This window comes from Lupinus angustifolius, chromosome LG18, assembly GCF_001865875.1.
Source record: "Lupinus angustifolius cultivar Tanjil chromosome LG18, LupAngTanjil_v1.0, whole genome shotgun sequence".
NCBI classification, from domain to species: Eukaryota; Viridiplantae; Streptophyta; class Magnoliopsida; order Fabales; family Fabaceae; genus Lupinus; species Lupinus angustifolius.
In genome coordinates this window covers 15,614,110-15,641,066 of record NC_032026.1, presented here as the reverse complement: position 1 = coordinate 15,641,066, position 26,957 = coordinate 15,614,110, and the positions used below count along the sequence as shown (strand labels likewise).

The window sequence follows — 26,957 nt, the reverse complement described above, 5'->3', positions numbered from 1 at the left end:
ACAAATGTTGCTCTCAATAATTGAATCATTAACAAAAAAAATCAACATCTGGAATTTAGTGGAGTCTTACACCATTAAAATAACACATTATTGATGCTTATCTCGGAGTTTGATAAAAAAAAGTGTGGATGCAAAATTTAAATTAGAAGTTTTGAAAATCGAATCTCGTATTATCCTATTCATAATATAACATTTATAGCCCAAGCCCATATTACTACCATGGGCCCAATCAATTGAAACATAGGAAACAAAGGTTCCCTAGATGGTTAAACCTCTCCTCCAACTTCACTTCCTCACGTTACCGCGCTTCTCCTCCGCCTCTCTCAAACAGAAAACGATGGAGGGTTTAAGCAACGCTACTTTCATGAACTCAACGGAGTTAAAGATAACGGAACTACTCAAAGAGGTTCAAGTTCACCATTCACCTAATTTCACTAAACTTGTTGATGACACTGTCACCGCCGTCAAAGAATCCATTGAAAAAATCCCCAATGATTTTAAGGTCATATAACTTCTATTCATTTTTTTTTTACTTTCTCTCGTTTCGTTCGTATCACGTGCCTACGGTTTAACTGATTCTCACGTTTTTTTGATTTTTTCTTTGTTTCAGGTAACTGCGGACCTAGCACCGAAATTTGTTAGGGACATTGGTGCAGATAAGGTGGAGTTTAAGTTTAAGAAGCCATCGTTTATTAAGATTGGTGGCAGTTATTCTATACAGACTCTTGCAAGGCCTCAAGTTAATATCGACCTTATTGTTAGGCTACCGAAGGTACCAAACTTAAATATTAATGTTACTTTGATTATGTCTGAAATATACTTCTTAAGCTAGTGAACTAGTTTATTTGATAAAAAATAAGCTATCCGGCGGTGTTTCGTAACCGAGGTTATTTGAACAAGTTATTACTTACTTCATTATAAGCTCGAATTTGATGAAATACTTGTGGTAGATTATAACTTATAAGCTAGGGGCTAAATGATCTTTTCCTATTTTCACACTATCATGTTTTTAAATATTTGTAGTGCTATCTAAGAAACATGGATTAGATGTATCAGGTAAACAGTTTCAATTCAACTAGCTAACTCATAAACTCTAGGATCCTGCGCCTTGTTTAGAAGGTTTCAACTAAGCGATATGCTTTTGCCGAGCAAAGCATTTATCAATGTTAAGTGTAAAGTTTGAGTTTCGTTACTAATTGAAATTGTTTTTCTGTCGATATTTTGTTAGGAGTGTTTCCATGAGAAGGATTATTTAAATTATAGGTATCATGCCAAGAGGTGCCTTTATCTCTGCTTGATGAAGAAGATAATACATATATATATCAAGTCAGCTCATGAACCTAACGAGTTGTACTATATTCAACTCAAGTTCGACTCATTTATTTAATGAGTTTGATTTCTAGCTCAAATTTGGATCATTTGGTTAATGAACCAAGTTTATCGAGCTAAATAATAAATTGAATTTTGAATGAATACTGAATTGGTTCGATTCATTACTAGCCCTACTTCGAGCACTTTAGTTCTTTAAATTCTCTATGGTCCTTCATCACCATGATGGACTGTGTACCACTAACCAATGGATTTAGTTGGATCACTACAGAGCCCAAACTACTGACTTCATTCTACGAATGATAAGGGAATAGATTCCTTTGATAAGTTGATTACATTAAACTAAACATAACAATGGTACACGAAATATACTCATTTCATAATGATCCAACTTTAAATATTGTGGTCGACAATAGCATTTTCAAATCAATGAAAATGTTGTTCATCATTAGATGAAAATTGAAGGGCTTACTGCTGCTATAACGTGGTTGATCTAATTCGCCTAATAACATGATTCAACAAAAATTCAAAAGTATGTTGTAGTCTCTAGTTAGCTATACGTTTATATCCTAAATATTATTCCTAATAATTTAATAAAAATTAAAAATAGGAAAATTAATAAAACTCTATTAAATATTGATGATAAACACTATTGTTTAAATTCAATTCTCACCCATATAATTTAATTTTGATACCCCACTATTTTGTTAAACCCCAACATACCCTCATATTATCCTTCATTTTGTGATGAAGTTTATAGAAGAGCTTATGGAAGTTCAACTAATGGACGAGGAATACTTTTAAAAGGCACTAATTGTTCTTTCTTAAGCTTATTTATGGTAAATTAGATCAAGTGAGTTTATGTTGGAATTTTTTTACTACAAATGATATTCTCTCACTTTTTTTGGGTATTCGACTGTTCTTATCAACAAATGTTGCTCTCAATAATTGAATCATTAACAAAAAAAATCAACATCTGGAATTTAGTGGAGTCTTACACCATTAAAATAACACATTATTGATGCTTATCTCGGAGTTTGATAAAAAAAAGTGTGGATGCAAAATTTAAATTAGAAGTTTTGAAAATCGAATCTCGTATTATCCTATTCATAATATAACATTTATAGCCCAAGCCCATATTACTACCATGGGCCCAATCAATTGAAACATAGGAAACAAAGGTTCCCTAGATGGTTAAACCTCTCCTCCAACTTCACTTCCTCACGTTACCGCGCTTCTCCTCCGCCTCTCTCAAACAGAAAACGATGGAGGGTTTAAGCAACGCTACTTTCATGAACTCAACGGAGTTAAAGATAACGGAACTACTCAAAGAGGTTCAAGTTCACCATTCACCTAATTTCACTAAACTTGTTGATGACACTGTCACCGCCGTCAAAGAATCCATTGAAAAAATCCCCAATGATTTTAAGGTCATATAACTTCTATTCATTTTTTTTTTACTTTCTCTCGTTTCGTTCGTATCACGTGCCTACGGTTTAACTGATTCTCACGTTTTTTTGATTTTTTCTTTGTTTCAGGTAACTGCGGACCTAGCACCGAAATTTGTTAGGGACATTGGTGCAGATAAGGTGGAGTTTAAGTTTAAGAAGCCATCGTTTATTAAGATTGGTGGCAGTTATTCTATACAGACTCTTGCAAGGCCTCAAGTTAATATCGACCTTATTGTTAGGCTACCGAAGGTACCAAACTTAAATATTAATGTTACTTTGATTATGTCTGAAATATACTTCTTAAGCTAGTGAACTAGTTTATTTGATAAAAAATAAGCTATCCGGCGGTGTTTCGTAACCGAGGTTATTTGAACAAGTTATTACTTACTTCATTATAAGCTCGAATTTGATGAAATACTTGTGGTAGATTATAACTTATAAGCTAGGGGCTAAATGATCTTTTCCTATTTTCACACTATCATGTTTTTAAATATTTGTAGTGCTATCTAAGAAACATGGATTAGATGTATCAGGTAAACAGTTTCAATTCAACTAGCTAACTCATAAACTCTAGGATCCTGCGCCTTGTTTAGAAGGTTTCAACTAAGCGATATGCTTTTGCCGAGCAAAGCATTTATCAATGTTAAGTGTAAAGTTTGAGTTTCGTTACTAATTGAAATTGTTTTTCTGTCGATATTTTGTTAGGAGTGTTTCCATGAGAAGGATTATTTAAATTATAGGTATCATGCCAAGAGGTGCCTTTATCTCTGCTTGATGAAGAAGTACTTGGAGAAATCTCCATCTATTGGTAAGGTTGAATGGTCTACCCTACAAAATGAAGCTAGAAAACCGTTACTCATTGTTTATCCAGGTTTGTTCTCAACATTGCCATTTTAGTTTCTTATGCCGATTTTGGGTAAAAATATTGACTTGGTCATCTAATAAAATAATATTTCAGCTGCAAAGCTTCCTGCAGTTCCTGATGTGTTTGTGAGAATTACTCCATCAGCAACGTCTCTATTTAGCATATCGAAGCTGAACCTGAAGCGTAATAACATTCATGATTCGAACCATGGTTTGTGCCTTCAATGCCTATATTTTGTTTCTTTTAGAGAGCTTATAAATGTTTCAATACAAACTATTAATGATGGATTGTTAATATTCTGAAGGGGCTGATCTTCAGGCTACACCAAAGTACAATTCTAGTATTCTGGAAGACATGTTTTTAGAGGATATAGAAATCATCCACAGATTTTTTATTGGATGGAAGGAACTAAGAGACGCTTTAATCTTGCTTAAGGTTTGATATTTAAACATTATTTTTGCATTTTGAATCACGTTCATTTATGAACATATACTAGAGATCACATAATCGAGTTCTTGTCTTCATTGATTTAGGTGTGGGCTCGTCAGAGAAGTTCAATACATGTTCATGATTGCCTGAATGGGTTTTTGATTTCTGTCATACTGGCATATCTTGCTTCTAGGCAACAACTTAATACTTCAATGACTGCAACTGAGATATTCCGCTTTACCTTGAACTTCATCGGTATGTATATCGACTAACCTTTGAAGTTTAACTACTTTTCTTTTAACTCTCCTAGTCATGTTAGTGTACAATAACTGGCCTATTATTAAGCGAATCTGTTCAGATTGGAAAATTGATTGTTAAATCATAAACTTACAATCACACGGAATTGACTCTTGAGTAATTGTCCTGTAGATGATACAAATCCATTGTTTTGATATGTGATTTGGTAAATACCTTTGTCAATGATATGATATCCTTTCTTTTACTGGTAGATTTGATTTGCTAGTTCTGTAACTAATGGCAATACCCCTTTTCCAGCCAAAAGATTTACAAAATCAGATTTTTGCGTCACATGTAGTTTCTTTATGAATTTATAGGTGATTTGCATCGGGATCATGCACGATCCTGGGATCCATCCCATTTTGGCACGACACTGAGACTGAGATGGAATTTGCTATTCCATCCCAGCTCCGAATCCTGGGACCCCATCCAGGTTTCCCAGTGGGATCACACTGGGAAAGGGATGATAGGATTAAACCCCCATTTTGCCCTCACTGTATTTTTTAAGTGCTTAGAATAGACTAATAGCCTAAGTTTTGTACCTGGTACATACTTTTAAGCCATAGAGAGGCTTAATTCCTTAAACTTATTTGATTTACATTGAAATTTTGAGCTACTTAGTACTTACTCTGATTTGATTTGAGTCATGTCACTGACTTTGATTTTTAGTCTATGATTTTGTGTACTTTTCTATTTTTAGCATTTATATGAGTATGGTTCTACTGTTTATTTTGCTTCTTTGAAGTCATTGAACTGGAGGTAGTGGGCCTTGAGGCTTTGACATTTAACATGGACATTTTTTTAAAGGTTGATGGATATTTATTATCGTGATTGTTTTCGCAGCCACTTCAGTGTCATGGAGCCGAGGGCTCTACTTTCCAAAAGAAGGCGAGAGTAAAATTACAAAAGAGGTCCAGATCTCTACTGTTTTTTAATTGTCTAGTTATAATACTATTGAGTACAATTTGCTTTCATTTTCTATTTTGATTTCAATATTTCTTATGATATTCAGATGTCTGCCATCTTTTGTTTTCTTTAAGTTTTTTATTGTTTACTTCTAGAATACTATTTTACATATAATTTGAATTCATGGTCCATCTATAATTATTTTCCTATCTTTGTTTTTGTTGATTCAGCTGGTGTAAACTTTTAAGTATATTGTATTATGTTAATGCAATATTATTCTTACGGCCCTTCATTAGCAATTAGTTTCATTATATTTTTCAATCACTTACACCCTAGAGTTTGATCCTGACCTGCAGCAAAGGCTGCAGCTTAAAGAGTCATTTCCAGTTGTCATATGCCATCCATCTGGAGGGTTCAATTTGGCTTTCCGAATGTCTAAGATTGGTTTTACTCAGGTATGGTAGGCGGCTAGCACACCAATTTTGGTCATTAGTTTAACTTTTTACGTTACAGATCTCACTCTACTCATTTTTGTACTTCTTTTTTCTTGTTCTTATTTTTATATTCAGCTTCAAGAAGAAGCTGCTATGACACTTAAGTGCATTGAAAAGTGTGGAGATGGTGGATTTGAGGAAGTTTTTATGACCAAGATAGACTTTGCTGTTAAATATGACTATTGTATGAGGTAACAATGTTTTATCTAATGTTTGCTTGTCATTGGTAGTTTGATAGTTTATTTGACGCTTTGCCTCTTGGATGGCAATATAGGAATGCTTCTCTCCACATTCCGACGTGAAATTTTCAGCATACTGTACTTAGTTGCTATACTGCCAATTAATCTTTATACATAAATTTCATTCTAGTTAATGTGTAAGATGTTTTAGAGCCCTGCAAGAATGACTTGGAAATAAATGATATATAAATATGGAGGAAAATGAAGTGAGAGTGAGACGTCAAAGACTCAAATCTTGAATTTAAGTAGCTTTCCAGGATCAAGTATTACTTACATGATGTAAAATATAAGGTGCTTTGGTATTTTTAATTTCTTATGATTAATTGGAGGGTATTTGAACTGAAAGGTTTGAAATCTAATATTGGTGAAATGAATAGTTACATGCATATTGAAAGCTTTATATCTATAGTGATGTAAACAGCCTCACGGGACTGATATGATGCTTATGCTTGTTTGTACTACATGATAACATGTAGGAGACTTCTTTATTTTTTTTCAATTTATAAAAATCCTGCATTTGTTTTTCCCTTGTGGATAATGGATACTGTATTTCATGATTGAATATTCTGTTCCTTGAATTCTGAATTGCTTCAATTTTATAAAAGCTACAAGTTTATCTGACCGTGTCTTTTCTCTTATAGAATAAATTTGAAGGGAAAGAAGGAGGTATATTCTTCTGTATTTTGTTCGGATAATGAGTGCTGGAGATCATTTGAGGAGAAAATACACAGCATTTTAGCTAAAGGGCTGAATGATAGAGTAAAGTTCATTCGAGTTACATGGAGAAATACACAATGCCAATGGAGTGTAGATGATGTGCGGTTCCAAGCATGAATCTTACATATCTCATTTAGTACTCACTTCATGTTTTGGATATTCTGTTCTGCTTCTAATTGAATTAATAACTCCAGGGCTTGTCGGTACTTGATAAAGAGCCGTTGTTCATAGGAATTTCAGTGAGTAATTTGGAGAAGGCATTTAGGATGGTGGATATTGGCCCAAGTGCTGAAAGTAAAGAGGAGGTATATTCTTCTACACACACCCATTGCCTTTTTCATTTTGTTTTTATTTGCATGCAATCCCGTCCTAATTCATGATTTGAAGCAGGCTCTTCAATTTCGAAAATTTTGGGGAGAAAAAGCAGAGCTTAGAAGATTTAAGGATGGCAGAATTGCAGAAAGCACAGGTGAGGCATCTCCTGTTATGACAATTTATTTTGTTGGTTCAGTATGATTATCACATATCTTTCATGTCTTCTTGGCTGAGACCAAGTATCTTGATGTCTAACAAGGTAATGTTTTTTTCTGTAAAAAAATTAGTATGGGAAAGTGAGCAATGGACAAGGCATCTTATCTTGAAAAATATAGCTGAACATGTGCTTTGTCGTCATCTTTCTCTATCCAAGGAAAATATTGTAATTACTGTGGATCAACTTGATTTCTCATTGCTTCATGGTGCTGGAGGTAACAGTCTTTGTGAATTATCCTTTTTTGTCTGTTATGCTTAGCTTACTAACTGCAGCAATACTTTTGGAATGATTAACCTATGACAGATCCTATATCATACTCTGGAAGTTTGCTAGGGGCATTTGATGTTTTATCAAAGCGCTTGCGTCTTATTGAAGATCTCCCTTTGAAGGTTTCTAGTGTACAGCCTTTAGACTCTGGTATTTTACCTGGCTGGACAAATATTTTATTTATTCCAATACATACTTTTTAAGGTTATATTGTCCCATAACTTATCTAAGTCATTGCTTGGGTGTATGTGTGTATGTATTGTTAATCAAAATCTTTTTTACTCCAAAGAAGTAAAAAATTATGTGTTTGAGACTTTGAGTGTTCAAGTTATACATGTTGAAACTCCCATTTAAGCTTGAGCCAAGTTAATGCTGTGTTTTTGCTATTTACAGCTTTCAGGCTTACATCAGTCTTCCCTCCTGAACCTCACCTTTTAGCTAATGAAAAATTTGAATCTCCCAGAGTGAATAAATTTGTTCCATCATGCATTCCGCCACTGGAAGTTATGATTCAGGTATGATTTTATCCACTAGTGGTGATCAATGAACTGACATTTTTACAGATAATTTATGAAGAACTCTCTTTTGCTCTTTACAGCTGGAAGGTTCAGGAAATTGGCCTATGGATGAAATCGCCATTGAAAAAACAAAATCTAGTTTCCTTATTCAAATTGGAGAGAGGTGGGGGCTTAGGTTTTTGTTTGCTTCTGGATGTTATTCATTTTCAATATTTAATATGATTATGTTATTATGGCAGTCTTCAAAAGATGTGGGGAGTGGCATGTACTGCCACTGAGAATGATGTGGATGTGCTAATGTCTGGATATGCCTTTCGTCTTAAAATTTTGCATGAGAGGGGCCTTAGTTTGATCAACAAGGAAAGTATGTGGTTCTACTTTTTAAATAAATTATGATGATTTAATTGGGAATGCCACTTCCAAATTTCACTTTTCAAACCATTTTAACATGCAGTTGGGAGTGATCAAGCAAAGCGGGTTCCTTCTACTGACAAGAAACTTTTTATTCATAGTCAGCATGCTAGTATGATCAATGGATTACAAAGTCGTTACCCAATATATGGACCAGTAGTTAGGTCAATATTTGAAATTTTGCATGTTTAGCTTTATTCCATTTTTTTATCTTTAACTCATTTAGCCTATTTAACATTTCAAGACTTGCAAAACGATGGGTTGCTTCACATCTCTTATCGGCTTGCTTGGTAGAGGAGGCTGTTGAGCTATTGGTAGCACATCTCTTTCTAAATCCTTTACCAGTTGATGCTCCTTGCTCGCGGATAACTGGGTTTTTAAGGTAAGTTTGTAAATTGTTGTTCTTGGTCTAATGTGCAATCACAATTTTGATAACTCAAAAGAAAAAGGATTAGCATTGTTTCATAACAAGGACTACCTTACTGATTAAGGTTGACCAAAAGCTTCCGCTTGGGAGATATTGAATGTTGTACTAACTAATTAGCACGAGTTAGTATACTCTTTCTAAACCTTATTTTCTCAGTGGAATATCCTAAACCATATTATAGGCAGTTCATGTGGCCATTCACTGTTTTAAGGGTTTAGAACCGGATGTGAAGTTGGGGTGGTATATTCTCCTGAGACTCAACATTCAAGAAATATCAGATTGCTGCAAAGGGCTTCGGCCTGTCTGGATGTCTTTCTAAATATTACGATACCATCCCATGCTTACTGATTTAATTGACAGGTTCTTGAAGTTACTCTCACAATATGATTGGACTTTTTCTCCACTGGTTGTTGACATTAATAATGATTTGAGCCAAACTGACGTGAAAGAAGTAAATGTAAGTTGTATCTCTGAGTAAATAATTATGTGAAAGAAGTAAATATAAGTTGGCCTTTGCTAAAGTATCTGCTCTTGTTGATGACAACTGTGTGTGGATTTTCAGGATAACTTTTTGCAAAGAAAAAAAGGCCAGGGAGAAATTATAGGGCCAGTGATGTTCTTAGCTACAGTTTATGATAAGGCATCTGAAGCTTGGACTGGATTATCACCAAGTGCACCGGTTCGTTTGGTTCTTTAAGTTGGATATAATTTGAGCTGTCACATAATTCATAAGGCCTAATTTTCTATTGCTTTCTCTTCATATGTTTGTTAATTGCAATGTCTATCCCCATTCCTCCCTTCTGTAGGCCACTTAAATCTAGGAATAATTCTCTACAATTTTCTTGAGTATGGATTCTCTGCATTATAAAATCGTTTTCTTATATGCTAATTTACACATAGGTATTAGTTGCCCCTGACAATTTATGATTTTAATTTTAACAGGAACTTAAAAGGTTAGTTGCGTATGCTAGAAGCAGTGCAGATTTGTTGACCAAACTCACATTTCAGGAAGAGACTGGTCCGTACAGATGGGAGGTGAGTGGAGCACGTTGTTCAGTTTTTTAGTTGTTTTAACTTTTAATTGTGGAAGAGATGTCTTTCAGTGATGTAATGCAGTTTTCAATTATTGGTGCAGTGCCTCTTTCGAACTCCTTTGAACAATTATGATGCAGTAATTCTTCTCAACGGTGACAAACTCCCATATCCCCAAAGACTTCTCTTTCCATCCAAAGTTGACCAGGGTAAAAATCCAAGTAGTTGGATGTTTACATTACTATACTGTCCTATAATTTGTGCAAGTGCAAGGGGGATATGATTGTTTGATAGTGATAATTACTTATTTAGGAAAGTCAGAAATTTTATTAGAAATAATAACAGGTTGTTGTGTGCGTCTGATCAACCGTGATTATATAAAAAGTTACAATCTATGACATAGGAATGATTAGTAACTCTAAAGAACAGTAATTATTGACAGCCCGAACTCATTCATACTTCCCTGCTTCTGTCACGAGTCATGCTTAACTAATTAAATGGTATCTATATTTGCAATGTTGGCAGGAAAACAAGTTGCTATAGGACATGCTAGCAAGTCTTTCCAGCCCTTTCTGTTGCCTAGAGATTTGAAGGGCCGTCGAGAGGAACTTAAAAATAAGTTGCTGGTGGACTTCAATCCATCAAGGTGCTTCATCAGAGATTTAGAGGCAAGTACTACGAAAATGATTTTGTGACGAACATGATGTTTCCCAATCCCCTTCACTAATTTAGATATTCCGGTTTATTTCTTGCAGAAAGAGTTCCCCACCACATTCAAGGTATGGCATGATTTCCTGGGAGGTGATGTTATGGGATTAACGTGGGGAGAGTCTTATTCTTCAAAGGTATTAAAGTTTCTTTCATATTGGTGACTGTCACACAAAATATATTTTGATTTCTTATAAGAGAAATTTTGAAAGAAAAATGGATCTTCTGATGACTTTTTTTTCCCTCCCTTGTTTTAAAAAGAAGCGGAAGCAAGAGGAAGTAGTTGAGGAAGGGCATGATCCTTGCAAGGTGTTAAAGGCAGTGGGTGAAGTTGGGAAAGGGTTTGTTAGGAGTATATACTTTCTCAAGCCCCCAAGGGTCACAAATTAATATTTTTTTGATTATCAACATCAGAGATTTTTGTCTTAGTCACTAGCTAATTGGATCATTAGAAAATTAACTCCAATTTGATGGAGCACGATCATCCTACTTTATTAAGATTCGAGAAGAAATTTTGTAGATTGGTCTGTTTATTTTCTTTTCTGCCACTGCTTGGCGGCCTAATTAGGATGTAGAAAGAGGTCCTGATTCTTATTGATGTAATATGGTATACTGTGTACTTTTTATGATTTCTTATTTCTGTATACTAGTTTTTCAGTGGAATGAAATGCTGTCTTGAGGTTATGATCTAGATACTAAATAATATAGAGAAAGGATAAAGAATAATGCATTGATTATGTATAAATATTTATATTGTCAAAGCATAGATTTTATGGTCCATAATATATAAGATGCTTTTGAAACTGTATCTTTTTTATTTCTCTATTTCGTTCTTACAACTTGGAAATGCTTAACAATTGCTAGTATACCAAGGCTGTTGAAATGTTGTTAGAGTAAAGTAGTATGTCTCGAATAATCTGTAATTTAGTCCTTCAAATTCAAAAGGATAAAAAAACACCGTTAATTTTAATTGAGTTACAAGTAGAACCATAGCTGCTAGAAATGTTAAATAGCAAATGGAAATGCCTTTAACAAAGTTGAACTTGAGGAGAATCTTATAGCTTAACTACTTATGAATGAGACTCCTAATAGATTATCATCTTTCTCACTAGCTTAAAAACATTATTTTGCACATTCTCCTTTTGTGAAGGTATATCTAGCCTAGGGATGGTAATGGGCACGAGTGGGCGTGGGTAGTATTTTCCCGTGCCAAATTCGCAATATTTGCGGGTACCCAACGAGATTTCTATTTTAATTATATATTTATATATTATGTAATAACCGATATGTAAAAATAATTGTTATATTAAAAATATGATATTTATATGATAAATTTATGATCGTAAATATGTGTCTTAAAGTAATAATAAATACATATATATATATATATATATAAATTAAACTAAAAACTACATATATAAATTTGCAGGCACCTGCGAGACGGACATCACAAAACCCGCTCCCTGGTACCCATAGGTCAGGTTTTTTTTGCCATCCCTAATCTAGCCTTAAAACCCAACGTGAATTGCAACCCTCAAATCCTTAAACTACCATACTACTCATCATGAAGTAGTTTTGAGCCGAGCTCAAACACAAAGCAAGAAAATGTCACGCCACTCCACAAAATATTGAATTCATGAAATCATGCCATTAACATATACATGACACTGATAGCAATTTATATTGTGGGAATCAATAACGCAGGAGAGTGATTAAGAGAAGCATTTTAAACCATTTTTTTATTGTAAAATGGTATTGCTTATAGATTTAATATTCATAAACTAAAAAAGGCTCAACGGGCTTTGAGAAGCAACAACTTAGGATGGGCTTTTAACATTGTAAATGCAAAAGGGCCCCAGTTCCGGCCCATTTCATTATCATGTAGACAATAGCATATACGACGCCGTTAGCGACGTTTTGGCGCCGTTGGTATTTTGGTGAAAACAAAACAATTACGAGTTGTTTGCAGATGAAGTTGGTGAAGAAATGAAGAGCGAGGAGGGATTATAAAAACCATACAACAGAATAAACTATTCATCTCCGTTATACTGATTTAATTGTCGTTGCTCTTATACTTAAAGTATGTAGCCATGTCTCCTTCTTTTCCTTTTATCCTTTTTTTTATTTACACTTTTTTTTCTTTTTTGCTTATGCATGTGTGTGAGTAATTTTTCTAATTTGAAAGACTTCGTAGTTCAGTTTTCTTAGAATATTAGTGATTAAGTCTATTGTTGTAACGCTATATTTCAATTTTGTACACTATTGACTATTGGCCACCAGAGGGTGACTTTGGCGCAATAGTAAGGTTGATGCTTATTGACCATGAAGTTGCAAGTTAAAATCCTGTAAACAGTTTCTCCGTTATGCCGAGGCTTGCCCTCTTATACTTAAAATTATGTTTTGATGGCCAATGGATTATTGTGCTAGGTACTGCCAAGAATGGATTCCAACAAACCACTAACTGAGGAGAAACTACCAGATAACCCTGCACCGAGAGTCCGATCCTGCCGAAGGAACAAGTCTGAGAACGGAAGCTTTGTGTCTAAGTTAAGAGATCACTTTCATGAATTTATCCATGCTTCTATGGAAGAACATAAGACATGCTTGAGAGACACAATAGAAAAGGTAATTTTATGCTGTGGATATTTATGTATGCATTAAAGAAGTGTTTGTTTATGATGTGAAGACTGTTGTAAGTGATTAAACTTATCCTTCTTGAAACAGTTGTTTGATTCATCATCAAAGATTTTTGGGAAAAAAGGTGACTAGCCCAATGAAGGTGAAACTCCTCTTCCCTTTCAATCATCTAAAAGGAAGTACAAGGCTTTCTTAAATTATCATTAGAGTGTTAAAAAAATGTTATAATGTATCTTATGAACTTAATATCTTCCTTTTTAATTATTTACTTTCTTTCTAATATGCATTTGTAATGCAGATTTATGTGGCATTTATCTTTCACTGCTGTAGCTACCATCTTAAACTGAGGTCATCATTAACTTTCTCTATTCTTAACATTAGTGAATGCATCTTAGGTTGTTCCTCATTGGAGTTTTAAATCACCCAGCCTGCATATAATATCTACCAGAAAAATCCTAATTAGCAAAATAACAGGATAATATATCTGGTGATAAGTACTTATTAAACACGACAATGAACTAAACTGGTTATTACTCAGTTAAAAGTACAAATGATGTTTTACTACATTGAGGCAGAAATTTCCATATAGAATTGGAAGACTCAGAAAAGGGCTCTCACAAAATGTTCATCTCATGAGAGATGTTGATTTTAACACCAGGGACAACTAGGCCAGTAGAGGATACCCTTGAGAAGACCGGTGTAAGGGAACCCTGATTCAAAAATTGTGGTATTTCAGTAATCATTCAAGTAATAGTTTCATACAATGTTGTTAATGGATGGATCATATTGTTACCTCTGCTCTGCACTGCTGATACTTTCCATGCTTAATGTTTTTGATTAACAACAGAGGGAAACCTTGCCTGATTCAATGTTTATTATGTCCTCCACAAGTATCTCATATTGCCACTTCAGTTATGCATTTTGAAACAGTTTGTTCTTCTTGGTTGTCTCTCCCAGATTGGAGTTAGGAGAAGTATCTGTGATGGATAACATTGCACCAAAATCAGAGAAGGGTATCAAATGAGAAATGAGAAGAAAGAAAGTTATGTATCCTATGTGAGGGCTGGTGGGAAATCCAATAGAGTAGGAAACTGTTAATTTCAATGTTATAAGGACACGTGAGTTAAGAGATAACACCACTTAACTTGTAATTATAATTGATGCTCCACTTAAACCATACAGGGAAAGATTGCAAGTTGTCAAAGAAAAGCACTTGTTTATAAATGTATGTTTATATACCAAACTATTTTCTAACCATCAAAATTAAAATTACTCTACTCTATACAAACTACAAACATATTTAGGAAACCATAATTCAAACATATGTAACATCAAATATTTCACAAAAGCGTCAGCTGAGTAAAAGATTGAATTTATAAGATAAATTAAGTTGAAGCAATGGGAGTCATAGTAATATTAGTATTAAAGCCCCACAAAAAATTAAGGTGTTCAGATTAAATATGGTCTAGTAGTGGTCTACTGATTAATAATTTAAAAAACAAAGGTCCCACCGAGACTTGAACTCGGGTTACTGGATTCAGAGTCCAATGTCCTGACCACTAGACCATGGGACCAATGGATATTTAGTTGATGACCTTTTAAATATTTCATAGATAGATATAACCTAATGAAGGACGTCATCAAGCATGATAGTAGAACCACCCTCACTTTATTCATAACTATAAGCTCTCATGTGGCACTTAATTTATTTAGTCAAACTCACCCTTGAGTAGCATATAAACACCTTGATGATAACCACGGGTTCAGTTTGGGAAAGAAGAATAGGATATTAAAAATAATAAATTAATGGTCCCGGCGGGGCTCGAACCCGCGACCTTCGGCTCATAAGACCAACGCTCTAACCAACTGAGCTATGGGACCATGTTATTACTTATGAAGTTATTATATATTCATATTAAACGTAGTATAGAGACATTAACAAAGCTTAATCTTTAAACTATTTATAGGGGATGAAAACTTATTCACATTTATAAAAGATTTAACTTTTTTATATCTTAATGCAATTTCTTGATTTTGATAAATCACATCCAATTTGTGAATTTAATTATGTCCACTTTAGATATCAATAAAATTTGAATCATAACTATTTTTTATTCAAGTGAAAATCCACTTGGATTTTTCATTTTAATATGAATAATAATAATATTAAGTAATAGTATGGGTTTAAAAATCCGGTTTATTTGGTTAGTGGAAAATATTAGGAATTGAATTGAACAATGTAAATTTATTTGTTTTCATATAGTTTTTACTTTTTCATGATATAAAATTAGATCAAACTGAATTGTTAATGCAATTTGATTCACCAACTTATTTGGTATTTTTTATTACTTGAATGAAAACCTGTAAATTTATTTTTTGGTAACAATGTAGAACCACTTGCATTTTATGTACATTTTTACATGTGTACCTTATTTATTATTGTCTATATATTTAATGATTACATTATTGATCCATGTTAGAAATGTTTGTCTAAATTTTTTTGTCTAGAGATAAAACTCAATTGATATTTAGTTTTTGGTGAGAAGTATTATTGCTCCACACTAAAAATATTATTAAAATGCCAATTTTTCCACAAATGGATCTTTTGTTCTCATATGCTCTTGTTTAGAATTTTACGTCCACTTTCTTATCAAACAAGTTGTAAGGTTGCCTCCAACTAACAACATGGGGGCTTATTTTTATTTAAAATTGGTGATTTTTTTTAAATAGAGAGGCTTTCAAAATAGATACATCTTTCAACAAACTTTATGAGCATTTGCATGGGTAATAATTAAATTTTGAAAAACAAATTTAATACACCCAATTATCTATCAATCATACTAAAGTTTTTTTAACATTTAATATCATTTATTATTTATCTTTATCATTACTCACTTAATGATTTCATGCTATATTTTTTTTGGGTAAAAAATTATTTCATTTTAGGGTTTCTGGCTTCATTCTCAATAAGTGTTGTTCACAAGAATTCACAAAAATTCAACTATTGACATTGAGGATCCAATATGACCTAAGTCACTAGTCCAATACCTAATTAATACTTAATGATATGCAAAAGGTTAAACTCTTTAATTTATCCATCTCTTATTAATTTTTGTTTGTTTATAAAGATGTCTTAACTTTATGATTTGTAGAATTAAAGATGTCATAATTTTTTTTTGTACAAAAAAAAAAAGAATTACGATAAGAACTTAGATCCTAGCATGTATATATGAGATAAAGATTTGATGTACTAAAGTTTGTTCCAAACCAATCATATTATATTACGTTAGTTAAAATTTTAAATATTCATAACTTTATTATTTTTTGCTTCATTATGATTGGTTAAGAACATGTTGAGTTACACATTAATATAATAGAAAGTTGAGGAAGTGAAAAGGATTCTAAAGAGAAGAAGATGGTAGCTGATGAGTGAAAGTGGAAAGAGAAAAAGAAAGCGACAGCAGTAGTGAAAATTGAAAGAGATGACGCTAGGTCTGATCAATGCAAATCCCGTGGTTCATGCCAAAAAAGAGAGAATCGCTCGCACCGATTATCCTCACGCTGACGACGCAGTTGATCCCCTCGATATCTATGATATCCTCTTCTATTCTTTATTATTCTTTTTTATTTTCCTCAAACTTCTATTATTATATTCATAAATTTGATTTAATTAACTCCTGCAACAAAATTGTTATACCTTGACTTTGATTTGTGGCAAATTTCGTGAGGGATATTAGGGATCCAGAACATCCTTATTCATTGGAACAGCTCAGTGTTCTCTCTGAGGAATCGATTACCGTCGATGATAAATTGGGACTGATTTTGTGAGTTTTCATCTCTTTCACTCTTTATAATTTCTATTTATTCCATTTTTAGATTTGTAAAACATTTATATTAAATTCTGAATTCATATTTGTTTTGATTAGGATAACTTTTACTCCGACCGTGCAACACTGCAGCATGGCGACGGTTATTGGTCTTTGTCTGAGAGTTAAACTAAAACATTACTTCCCTCCTCATTACAAGGTTTCTCCCCTTTCAATATCATGTTTTTTTATTTCATTTTCTTCTATTGTCAATTAACTAAATGGTTTTACTGTGTTTTTAATATTATTTTTTTCAATGATATAATTTGGATGTTGAACTCATGCATTGTTTTTTGTTCTCTGTGTATAACCGAGGCTATCCTTCACCCTATGGCTAACGAACTAATCCATTTCAGGGTGTATGTTGTCCCTCTCAAGTCGTTGCTCTTAAGAATCAAACATTTGACCTTTTGTCTAATTTGATACTTGGGGATCTACTCGGGCTGCATTGTTTTGTTTATGCCGATTGGTATCATCGGAAGAAGGGGGCAGTTTTAGGTATAGAGTATAGATTAGTAGCACATAGTCGCATAGTGATATCCCCTGTATGTTGTAGCATGACGATTACCCGGTTCTCTTCCCAACCCTGTGACCTTTGTACCATGTGCCATATAATACCAATTTGTAGGAAATGGTTACCAGATTATATGGCCAACCCTGCCACCTTTGTATCATGTGCCACACACCAATTGTAGGAACAATTATCACATGCCTCATGTACCCTGTGTCTAGCTTCACATGGCTTATACCAATTAATGTGTGTCACACATGCATATTCATTTACTTGTGTATACATTCATGGTTCCTGGCAACTTAAGTAAAATATTGTAATTATGTGATAAGAACTAAGGAGTGCCTGTGCACCTTACCGCCTATTCGTGTCAGGTAACTATGGGTAGGAAGAGTTGGTTTCTTTATAAATAGAAATAAATTTCATTCTAACTTTTGGAACAGTTTATATGATTTTAATTGTTCAATTATATTTTGTTAATGTATTATTCAAACATTAAAAAATAATTCTTTAGAATTTGTGAACTAAAAACTCAAGAGCTCTCTCTTTATTACTGGTGGACTTATCAAACTCTTAATAGAAATATGTCTTGTCAGGTACTGAAATTAAAGTATTTATATATTATTAATAAACTTGATTTCTTAACTGTATTTGGATGTATGAATATGAAAGCTATGCATGTAATTTCTCAGTGTTTCTGACTTTCTGCTGATATTATCAGTAAAATGCACATGGTAAGGCCAAGGTCTTTCTAGCATTACTTTCTTATTGCTCCTCTGTAGTCTGTAATTTTTTTTCATTTGAAAGTGGTTGGTGCCTTGGTAGTGTTAGTTTCTTAAGCCTTTCTCTTTAATCTCCTTCCACCTTCACACTTTCTTTTACTTTTACGTGAATTGTTATTCTCAATGTTGAAAAACCACTTCTGCACTGCTTTGCCCATGTTATAACTCTTCTGTCTGGTTGTTGTCTCATTTTTTATTCAAATTCCTTTTCACAGGTGGACATCAAAGTTTCTCCAGGATCTCATGCAGATGAAGAATCGGGTAAAGTTTATACATTTGTTAGAACAAGACTAACGTTCAAAACTAACCCCTTCTTCCATCGTCTCTCCCACCATTTTCTCTTCTTTTTCAGTGTTTAACATCAGGAGAGATTCTGTCAACTGATACTAAGTATAACTTTATTATTCCGCTCTCTCTAAAGACAATTTAGCTCAGCCACATCATCACACACATTCACTTTTACCACATTGGGAAACCGGAGTTTCATATAGATTCCCTTCTTGCTGTCAACATGAACTAACCTCTAATAATTCTACAAATTTTTCGATGCAGTCAATAAGCAGTTAAATGATAAAGAAAGAGTTGCTGCTGCCTTGGAGAATCCCAACCTCCGCCAACTTGTTGATGAATGCCTCTACTCCAATGAACTGTGAGCAAGCACATATGATTCATAGTAACTAACTACTGTGTTATCTTATAAGCAATGCATAATAACTAATGTAAAGGGTGTTCGCTGCCAAACTGTTTAGTATGTTGTATTTATGTATGTAAATCAAGTTAGACGTCATTATGTCGTAATTTTGTACCTTTAACTACAGATTATGCATCAGTATGTGTACCCTAAGACTCTGTTTAGACTTAGTAAAACCATGCAATCTACTTTGTTTTGTGGAAATAAGCACCATGTCTTTTAGTACAGATGACAATTATGATTGCAATTATTTTGCTATTTGTTTGTCTAGCAGATCAGTTACTCTGTCGTTAAATTCAAGCACTTATCTCCGATTCCGTTGTCTCGTTGAGTAATAATGAACAGCTTGTTTTTTTGCCTCTCATCTCAAAAGGTATCATCACACTCAAAACTAAAAGTAATCCCTCTCTGGATCCTATGCTAGTGACCCAAGCTTCTTTGTTTTTGAAAGTGCTCTGGAAACATGTCTCCAAAAATGCAGTGTAAAAAGTGAGGTTGCAAATAGCACCACCCCCAAAGATTTGAACCCGACTTGGATGGTAATTTCATTAAGGACTCAACAAGTCCAACAAAACTAAATTACACAAATTCAGGGGCTTCTCTGAATGCCTTGTTTTTTTAATAAAAAAAATAGAATGTTTGCTTTAATAGGAATACCTTATTTAAACTAATTTTGGCTTATTTTTCAATTATTCAGATTTGTAAGATGTAAACTACATTTGACTTATCAACTAATATGCTATCACATCTTGCTGAGCTAGTTAAACAAGCACAAGTTCTGATGCCACTTCTCTTCCAGATTGCACATTCTTAGTATCGTGTGGCTTCTCATCAAAGCCCCAGAACTTGGCTGTTTTCACATCATCTTCAATCATCAATCGTGAGAACTCTTTATGATCATACTTTAAAGTAGCTTTCCCCCCAAATTCACTAGGAAGATTTTCTATGTCGAAGAGTGATTTCATCAGTTCCACAGTGTCCTTATCATTAGGATATACAAACTTCACCTTCTCTGCTGTCTTGCTATCCATGAAGTATTTTATAGCCTATCAAAATGAGACTCTTAAAAACTAATGACCAAATAACAATTGTTAATGCAATCAGTTTCAGACTAAAAACCGATATAAAGCAATGTAGAAGGACATAAGTCCAATAGAAAATTCTGGTTGAGTTCATATATGTTGGGTTTATTGAAGTATGAAGTCTCATATTAGATATAAGGGCGAAAATGAAAGAGTTTATAAATGGAAAAGACTAATAGAATTATTGCTTTAAGGTTTTGGTTCTCCAGTTTTCACTATAATAACTTAGAAGAACGAGTAGAATTAGCCAAGTATTGTTTTGGTCTTCAAAATTAAAAGATGCATAGAAACCACCATGCAATGTAACTCTCCACCTAAAGATTAGAATAAAGGCATTCAAAAGTGTAGCAGAAAAGAGACCAAGTGGAAGGATAGAAAACAAACCTTGAATAAAGCCTGGAACAGTCTTGGTGGATTGTACAGAAAAGCAACAGCGAGCCTTTCTGGATAGTGGTTTTGTAAAATGTAAATAATATCACGTGCTGTTTTGATAGGAACATTAGTACTCAGTGAAAATCCAGTGAAGTCTATCAACCATGACATTTGTTCTGCGCCATCAAGAAGATTAAGGATAGTATTTTCCATCATGTAGACTAAATGTCTGATATTATTTTCTGGTGATGCTGTATTCTGACAAAATAATTGAAAGTTTAAATGACAACAATCAAGTCTTAATCCCACTAAGTTGAGAATCGAAAGTTTAAAACCAAAAGAAAGAATAGAAGGTTAAGTACATAGAAGCCTTCTTAAATGCAATATAGATTTATGAATATAAATCTTAGACAAAACCTGCATCCCTGGCCTCATTATAAGCACAGTCCTTCCAAGTTTATCATGAAAATTTGATCTTGAGACTTTGCCTGTTTCACCCTGATGTGCAACTTCAGGCTGGTTGTAAGAAATATTTCAATTAGAAATACAGATTTACAACATCTTAAGAGAAAAACCCATAATAAATAGACTTATCACCAATACATGCATAAGGTTTTAAATGTGTGATCTTAAGTTATCCTCATTGTTGACATTGTGATTGAATATTGTATAAAGTAGGAGGACCTTTAAAGAAGATATTCTGACTTACCCAAAGTATTTCTTCGGGCTTATAAGTTGATCTCCAGTTGAGTGATTCTTCCAACATTTTCTTGGATTTATCAACATCCCAATCCCTTGCTTCTAAATATCTCCTTAGACATGACTCTGTGCAATACTTTAAACTACGTCCAGATAGGGGCCCTATGGCAACTCTGAGCTCAGCCACCTGATTGTATATTAGTTTCACTTAGTAATTCTTTTCATTATAAATTCTACATTTTTCAAGCAAGCAGAGAAGATATAAGGATCATATCCTCTGCCACACTTTATGATACTTTGTGTATGGTCAACATCTGTTGTACCAAAATAGTGTGTCACTCTATGTGACACTTTTTCTGATTGGACTAAACAAAATAAGGTTAACTTGAAATTCATTAGATTATAAGTTTTTATCAATTTCACACTGAGAGGAATTATGTTACACGCCACTGTAAAAAGTTATTATTTTTTGGATTGCTAAATGCTAATCATGTTTCGATCAAAACATATAAGAAACACACTAATTATTTTTTATAAGGAATATTGAAGTATATGTGGCTGCAAATCTAGTGTCAAAATGTATCGAAAAAGGTTTACCTTTTCATCATGATCGGAGGAATCATTCTCCAGCTGATTCTTGGATTTCCTCCTAAGAAGGTACATGTTGTAATCCTCAACTTGCACCAGAAAATCTTCAAATAAGAACACACCATTGAAATATTATGAACTGAAACGTCGACAAAAATTAGAACAATCTGCATTCTAATAAAACTCATATATCCATAGGTTTTGCGCACAAAATCATTATTTCTTCCCTTAATCAATAAGTACTGTCATCATCTGTGTAGCATCTCATTTGGGAGTCGATCAAAACTTACAAAATCACCTCATTGTTATGTATTAATTCACATCATACCCATCAATTCAAAAGTAATATTTTTATGATTGGCATTATAAAACTGGAGAGTGGTGGATTAATATCAAAATTATGCCAAAATATTATCCCAGAACTGAAGCATATAGTGTTGCAAAAATATAATTAAAAATGGAAAATATTACCCAGGAGAAACGACATGGCTATTGACATTTCAAAAGTAACATGTTGAAAGTTGAAAATACTATACCGGGAAAGAAAAGAGACACGGAGCGATGAATGTAGAATGGAACAGTTACGTAAAAAGTTGCAAGTGTGTTCGTTCAGTTTAGTTAAAGTGTGTATATATAGCTGAGACCGAGTAATCACTATGTAACAATAAACTTTGCAGTAAGTACCCTTGTCTTACCGTTCGTTTTGGATATTTACTATTCATTTTGAAAACATAATATCCTTTATCCAAATGTTTCTTAAAATTAGTGTGCAAATACATGTACCTAGAGGAAACTAACGGAAACATTTTTAATTAAAATTTAATCATAATTAATTATTATAGATAACATTATAAACAAAAATTCATGTACTCAATTCCACCACATATTCATATTTTTTTGTCAAAGAAATAATTTAATAATATATTTTATATTTATATTATAATATTTTTTATTATTAAGAGTACTTTTTATTATAAATAATATGACAATATACTTTATCATTATTTCCATTATTTAATTAAAGATGTGTGATATATTATTTTATTCTTTTAAAAATGAATGATAGATAACCTATTTACACAAGACCACACAAAAAATGTTGATTGTTGAAATATTCCATATACATGAGACCGCCGATTTATTCAGCCTAGTATTTATGTATACTCATTATATTATTCATCATTCATTTGAATTAAATTATTGAATAATTAATAATAATTAAATATAATTGATGGATAATACAATAATAATATATAAAACTTATACATGTACAATATAAGAGGGTTAATTTTGTCTATTACTAAACCTACAAAATAAGAGGGTTAATTTTGTCTAAAAATCTAGGTACACAATACTAACTTACTCCAACTAAAAAACCTCTTTACTTAGGTTAGCAAAACCCTTAAATAAATATATATTAATAAGATAAAAAAATTATACATGAACCATTTGATTAAAATAAAAATCATGTTCATCATTTATCATTCATTTTCAAACAACATTAACTATTAAAATAATAATAAAATATATAATAATAATAATAATGTACTACTGTATATAAATATTCACTGCACATATACTACACTTTATTATTTAATAAGAATTCTAAAGATTATTAAGTAGATCCGGGTGGATTCGAACCACCATCCTCTCAGAGCATCAAAAAGTTGTTGAATGCTCTGAGCGCTCTCCCAATTTGAGCTTACAGACCTTTGAAAGAGAATACAAGATAAAGAAAAAAAGGTCCCGAGTGATATTTATTTGCAAGGATTGCATAATTAATTAATCTAAAAATCACCTTGAGGATTGACAGGTGAATGGTCTGACACAATCCCAAAGCAAAATAGAAAAATCACAATCATATAAGTGAAAAAATTTAAGACATTAAGCATTCCGTGGAATACTAACAATAAAGTTGTAACATGAAATAAAATAGATATAATACATAGCATTTCACTTTTTATTAAAACAAAATAATGTAAGATACAGCTTTTGTTAAACAACAGATAAGAGCGCAAAGGAATGGGCAGAAATTTTAGTCCGTTCTCGAATATTCCTATCACCTTGTAAATGAATTGTTGAAAACAAATTGAAGTGGATAGAACAAACTAATCAACTAGTATATGTGGTTACACCAAATGTTATTAAGACGATGATTATTTTCCACTAGCAGACCAGGCTTCAAAACAAAAATGAAATAAAAACAAAAACAGTCAAATAAAAGAATACCAAAGGAAAACCACGACTGGATATTGAAATTTGACGACATTAACTGTTTCATATTTTTTTTAAACCAAAATATAAATAATCAAATACAAGCTCTGTAAAAAGGGAAAAACAGTCTGATTATTGAGGAGTTCACATGTATACAATATTTTTAGTAATAGAAACAAGAGGCAATTTAAAATATACAACGACATTGGTTGCTCAACTAACAACTTTGAGAATAATAATAACTTCTCTTGACATTACTAGTAATGCAATTTGAACTTTGAATATAAGATGCATTAAATAAGAAAGAAAAACTAACATCATTTCTATCACATGAGAAAAAATAACGAAGAATTTCAAGTTTACAAAGCTAAATAAGTCAGATTAGCACAAGAACTACAAAAATGCAGCCCTCTCAGACATACTCTATAAACCGGAAAGCTTAAATCAGATACAATTTTGCCTATAAATTTATAAAAACACCTGAATAGAGATATGAGTATGACACTTCATTTAAGCAGCCGCGATTTCAAGGGAAATCTCACAAAGCTAAACAAAACACTTCAAGGACATAGCCAAACTAACTGTTGCCAGAGATAAAACCACCTTACATGACGAAAACTTAACATAATTGTTATAGTGGTTTTTACTAACTGTTGCCAGAGAGCAGAGGATATAGGAAAATAAAATATGGTCCTCTAATTAATTAACATAATTGTTTTTTATTCTTTATTCTTTTACACGGTCTCTCTCCAAAACATGAAAATTGATTTTGACCGTAAAATATTTGAGAATTTAATAAGAACATAACCAAGACCTTGTTTATATTTATTTATTTCTTATCGTGGTTTTAAATTTCGTTATCTCAACCCTTTTTTTTAATCCAAGCAAAAAAAACATTTCTATAATAAATTATAACTTTAACAATATATTTAAAAAACGTAATTAAAATAACCAAGACGATATAAAACGTAATGCCGAAACGGGAAATGTCGAACCCTGGGCACATAGATAAAATCCAAATTGGTGTCAACAACTGGAATCTGAGATCTTGATGAATAATAAAGAAATCCCAAGTGGACCGGCATTGCGAGGGAAATAGATGAACTATCAACGTAATTTACTTTCCAAAAATAAAAGTGAAAAGCATGAAATGAAATATTTAGGTGCTTGACTAGTTAAAAGAAACATAGTTTTCTTCACCTTAATGTTGAAGACGATTAAGGCAATATCAGAATAATACATAATCAACGGCTTCATCTCAGAAATTCGCCTTTTTCATTGATCGTGTGAAGTTCTAAAACACCGCGAATCCATCTTGCTACTCTGCTTTACAAATGCCGATAGGCGTAGGTGAATTACTCTCGCATTCGGGATCATGTTGCAAAAATTCGATAACACAGATTTCTCAATGTTATTTGCAGTTACGTAAATAAACATCATCGCATAGTTACATATCAAAGGCAGATAAGTATTTTGTAGACAATAATTAAGTAAATAGTTGAATTATAATATATAATAAATAATTCATTAAAATCACGGGACAAAGTCTTCGATCGGTCCAATTTCGTGCAGTAAAAGGTATTATAAAGCTAAAACATATCAATGAATTCGTATGTGTTTAAGTAATTGAAAGATTATCGAATTAAATGAACTAACTAACTAAATTACTTAATAAATAAATGAAATTAAGTAAAAAGGTGGAGTCGGTCAATAGAGCATTATACGTGACCAATAATCTGTTACTTTTACTTCGCATATCTGTTACGGCAAATATATCAAATATGGTGGTAATTAGTGAAATAGTATATTAACCGATTCAAATATAAACTGATACCTTAATGGATTTTTGACGTACCAAAATTGCTGATGTATCGTCCTTGCCTTCGTATGTGGAATAAGTGGAGAGATAGAGAGAGACAGGTAATAAAAAGGGCATAAGGAAAATGAGAACACAGCGAACACCACACACGACGGTGACCCCGGATAACTCCGGTGCGACCACCGCCAAAAACAAATTGAAGTTTTTTTATTCAGATTTTGTTGACCTGCCATGCAAGCGCACCTGTCATGGCAAAGGTCGGTACTTTCTTTCTAGGAACTTCATCCATTAGCTTTTACATCGATGTATGTGTATTTTTACAAATATCTCAGATCTGAAACATTAGATACCGCAGGTACAATCTTTGATGCATATCTTACAAGATCTGAAACTGGATCGTAGATAACCGTTAAGAACGTGGCATCACATCTTCAGAACTTCGTTCTTCAGCGACACGAACAAGAATCGTACACCTATATGATGAAGATATGAGGCAACAAGACTCCGATCTATGAAAGAACAGTAAAATATGTTAGACATGAAGAAATTCGAACACTACCTGACCTATTACTCGAAGCAATACTTTGATCGAATTGAACGTACCCGAATAAAACCACCATGGGAATGTTAATATCGATCAGATCCATACAGATGTGGATAACTAAGAGAAACAAAAGAGATAATGATTAAAATATAGAAAAGAAAGATAAGGTAGAATAATGATGATAATGCATAAGCCCAGAAGGCGCTTTTATAACGGGCTGTGGGGGAACCAGCGGCTAGGATTGCTTGATCTAACGATCGAAATTGGATGACGTGTTTTGTTAGGTGAGGCTGATATTTGGATAACAGCGAAATGGACGACAATGATGCGCTGGCTAAAGAACAATTCAACTCTGCGTTATCTCTACGCTAGTAAATTTTAAATTAATTAATATTCATATTACTAAATACTAATTGTGTTTGATTAATTAAATAAAATATCATTAAAAGTATATATAAATATATTATAATAATATTAAATATTAGAAAATTAAAAAAGATCAATATAAAAATATATTGATTATGTTTTTT

General features: G+C 32.9%; 3 protein-coding genes, 2 long non-coding RNA genes and 2 other non-coding genes across 10 annotated transcripts; 3 read left to right on the top strand and 4 right to left on the bottom strand.

Moving 5' to 3' along the window:
• On the top strand, positions 262-11,313 carry LOC109332804 (nucleolar protein 6). Of its 4 annotated transcripts, XM_019567857.1 has the most exons (27): positions 262-502; positions 611-772; positions 1,229-1,278; positions 3,536-3,651; positions 3,739-3,855; positions 3,950-4,080; positions 4,179-4,329; positions 5,215-5,282; positions 5,634-5,732; positions 5,847-5,962; positions 6,652-6,826; positions 6,922-7,032; positions 7,118-7,196; positions 7,330-7,473; positions 7,563-7,676; positions 7,920-8,041; positions 8,125-8,207; positions 8,284-8,408; positions 8,499-8,619; positions 8,700-8,837; positions 9,243-9,339; positions 9,445-9,561; positions 9,825-9,917; positions 10,018-10,123; positions 10,440-10,582; positions 10,670-10,759; positions 10,881-11,313. In XM_019567857.1, exons 1-27 carry the CDS (start codon positions 263-265, stop codon positions 11,010-11,012), a joined length of 3,240 nt encoding a protein of 1,079 aa, XP_019423402.1. In that variant the 5' UTR covers position 262; the 3' UTR covers positions 11,013-11,313. The 4 variants fall into 4 exon arrangements, with proteins under 4 accessions (XP_019423402.1, XP_019423404.1, XP_019423401.1 ...); XM_019567856.1 differs by lacking the exons at positions 262-502; positions 611-772; positions 1,229-1,278 and adding exons at positions 2,519-2,759; positions 2,868-3,029 and having other exon boundaries at positions 3,486-3,651; XM_019567858.1 differs by lacking the exons at positions 262-502; positions 611-772; positions 1,229-1,278 and adding exons at positions 2,520-2,759; positions 2,868-3,029 and having other exon boundaries at positions 3,486-3,651; positions 10,884-11,313.
• LOC109332810 lies at positions 12,485-13,375 on the top strand. The gene is made up of 3 exons (XR_002105948.1): positions 12,485-12,702; positions 13,050-13,247; positions 13,347-13,375. It is a non-coding gene; the product is annotated as an uncharacterized LOC109332810 (long non-coding RNA).
• On the bottom strand, positions 14,762-14,833 carry TRNAQ-CUG. The gene has a single exon. It is a non-coding gene; the product is annotated as a tRNA-Gln (tRNA).
• On the bottom strand, positions 15,067-15,140 carry TRNAI-UAU. The gene has a single exon. It is a non-coding gene; the product is annotated as a tRNA-Ile (tRNA).
• Positions 16,630-19,352, top strand: LOC109332808 (protein AE7-like 1). The gene is made up of 5 exons (XM_019567864.1): positions 16,630-16,853; positions 16,978-17,083; positions 17,186-17,285; positions 18,634-18,679; positions 18,971-19,352. The coding sequence occupies exons 1-5, from the start codon at positions 16,742-16,744 to the stop codon at positions 19,069-19,071; spliced, it is 465 nt and encodes a 154-aa protein (XP_019423409.1). The 5' UTR covers positions 16,630-16,741; the 3' UTR covers positions 19,072-19,352.
• Positions 19,370-21,949, bottom strand: LOC109332807 (random slug protein 5-like). The gene is made up of 5 exons (XM_019567863.1): positions 21,860-21,949; positions 21,273-21,449; positions 20,981-21,079; positions 20,576-20,821; positions 19,370-20,155 (listed from the first exon to the last, which is right to left on the bottom strand). Exons 1-5 carry the CDS (start codon positions 21,923-21,925, stop codon positions 19,871-19,873), a joined length of 873 nt encoding a protein of 290 aa, XP_019423408.1. The 5' UTR covers positions 21,926-21,949; the 3' UTR covers positions 19,370-19,870.
• On the bottom strand, positions 24,641-26,616 carry LOC109332809. Its single transcript, XR_002105947.1, has 2 exons — positions 26,487-26,616; positions 24,641-26,392 (listed from the first exon to the last, which is right to left on the bottom strand). It is a non-coding gene; the product is annotated as an uncharacterized LOC109332809 (long non-coding RNA).

What these genes read in the sequence shown, in the direction of transcription:
- LOC109332807 (XM_019567863.1), bottom strand. Translation starts at nt 21,925, where the DNA reads ATGTACCTTCTTAGGAGGAAATCCAAGAATCAGCTGGAGAATGATTCC. An exon ending in TAATGAGGCCAGGGATGCAG is followed by an intron (nt 20,822 to 20,980) that starts GTTTTGTCTAAG and finishes TTATTTTGTCAG; the next exon opens with AATACAGCATCACCAGAAAA. An exon ending in TGTTCCAGGCTTTATTCAAG is followed by an intron (nt 20,156 to 20,575) that starts GTTTGTTTTCTA and finishes TCATTTTGATAG; the next exon opens with GCTATAAAATACTTCATGGA.
- LOC109332808 (XM_019567864.1), top strand. Translation starts at nt 16,742, where the DNA reads ATGACGCTAGGTCTGATCAATGCAAATCCCGTGGTTCATGCCAAAAAA. An exon ending in GATAAATTGGGACTGATTTT is followed by an intron (nt 17,084 to 17,185) that starts GTGAGTTTTCAT and finishes TGTTTTGATTAG; the next exon opens with GATAACTTTTACTCCGACCG. An exon ending in ACTTCCCTCCTCATTACAAG is followed by an intron (nt 17,286 to 18,633) that starts GTTTCTCCCCTT and finishes TCCTTTTCACAG; the next exon opens with GTGGACATCAAAGTTTCTCC.
- LOC109332804 (XM_019567857.1), top strand. Translation starts at nt 263, where the DNA reads ATGGTTAAACCTCTCCTCCAACTTCACTTCCTCACGTTACCGCGCTTC. An exon ending in CTGACGTGAAAGAAGTAAAT is followed by an intron (nt 9,340 to 9,444) that starts GTAAGTTGTATC and finishes GTGGATTTTCAG; the next exon opens with GATAACTTTTTGCAAAGAAA. An exon ending in GCTTCATCAGAGATTTAGAG is followed by an intron (nt 10,583 to 10,669) that starts GCAAGTACTACG and finishes TATTTCTTGCAG; the next exon opens with AAAGAGTTCCCCACCACATT.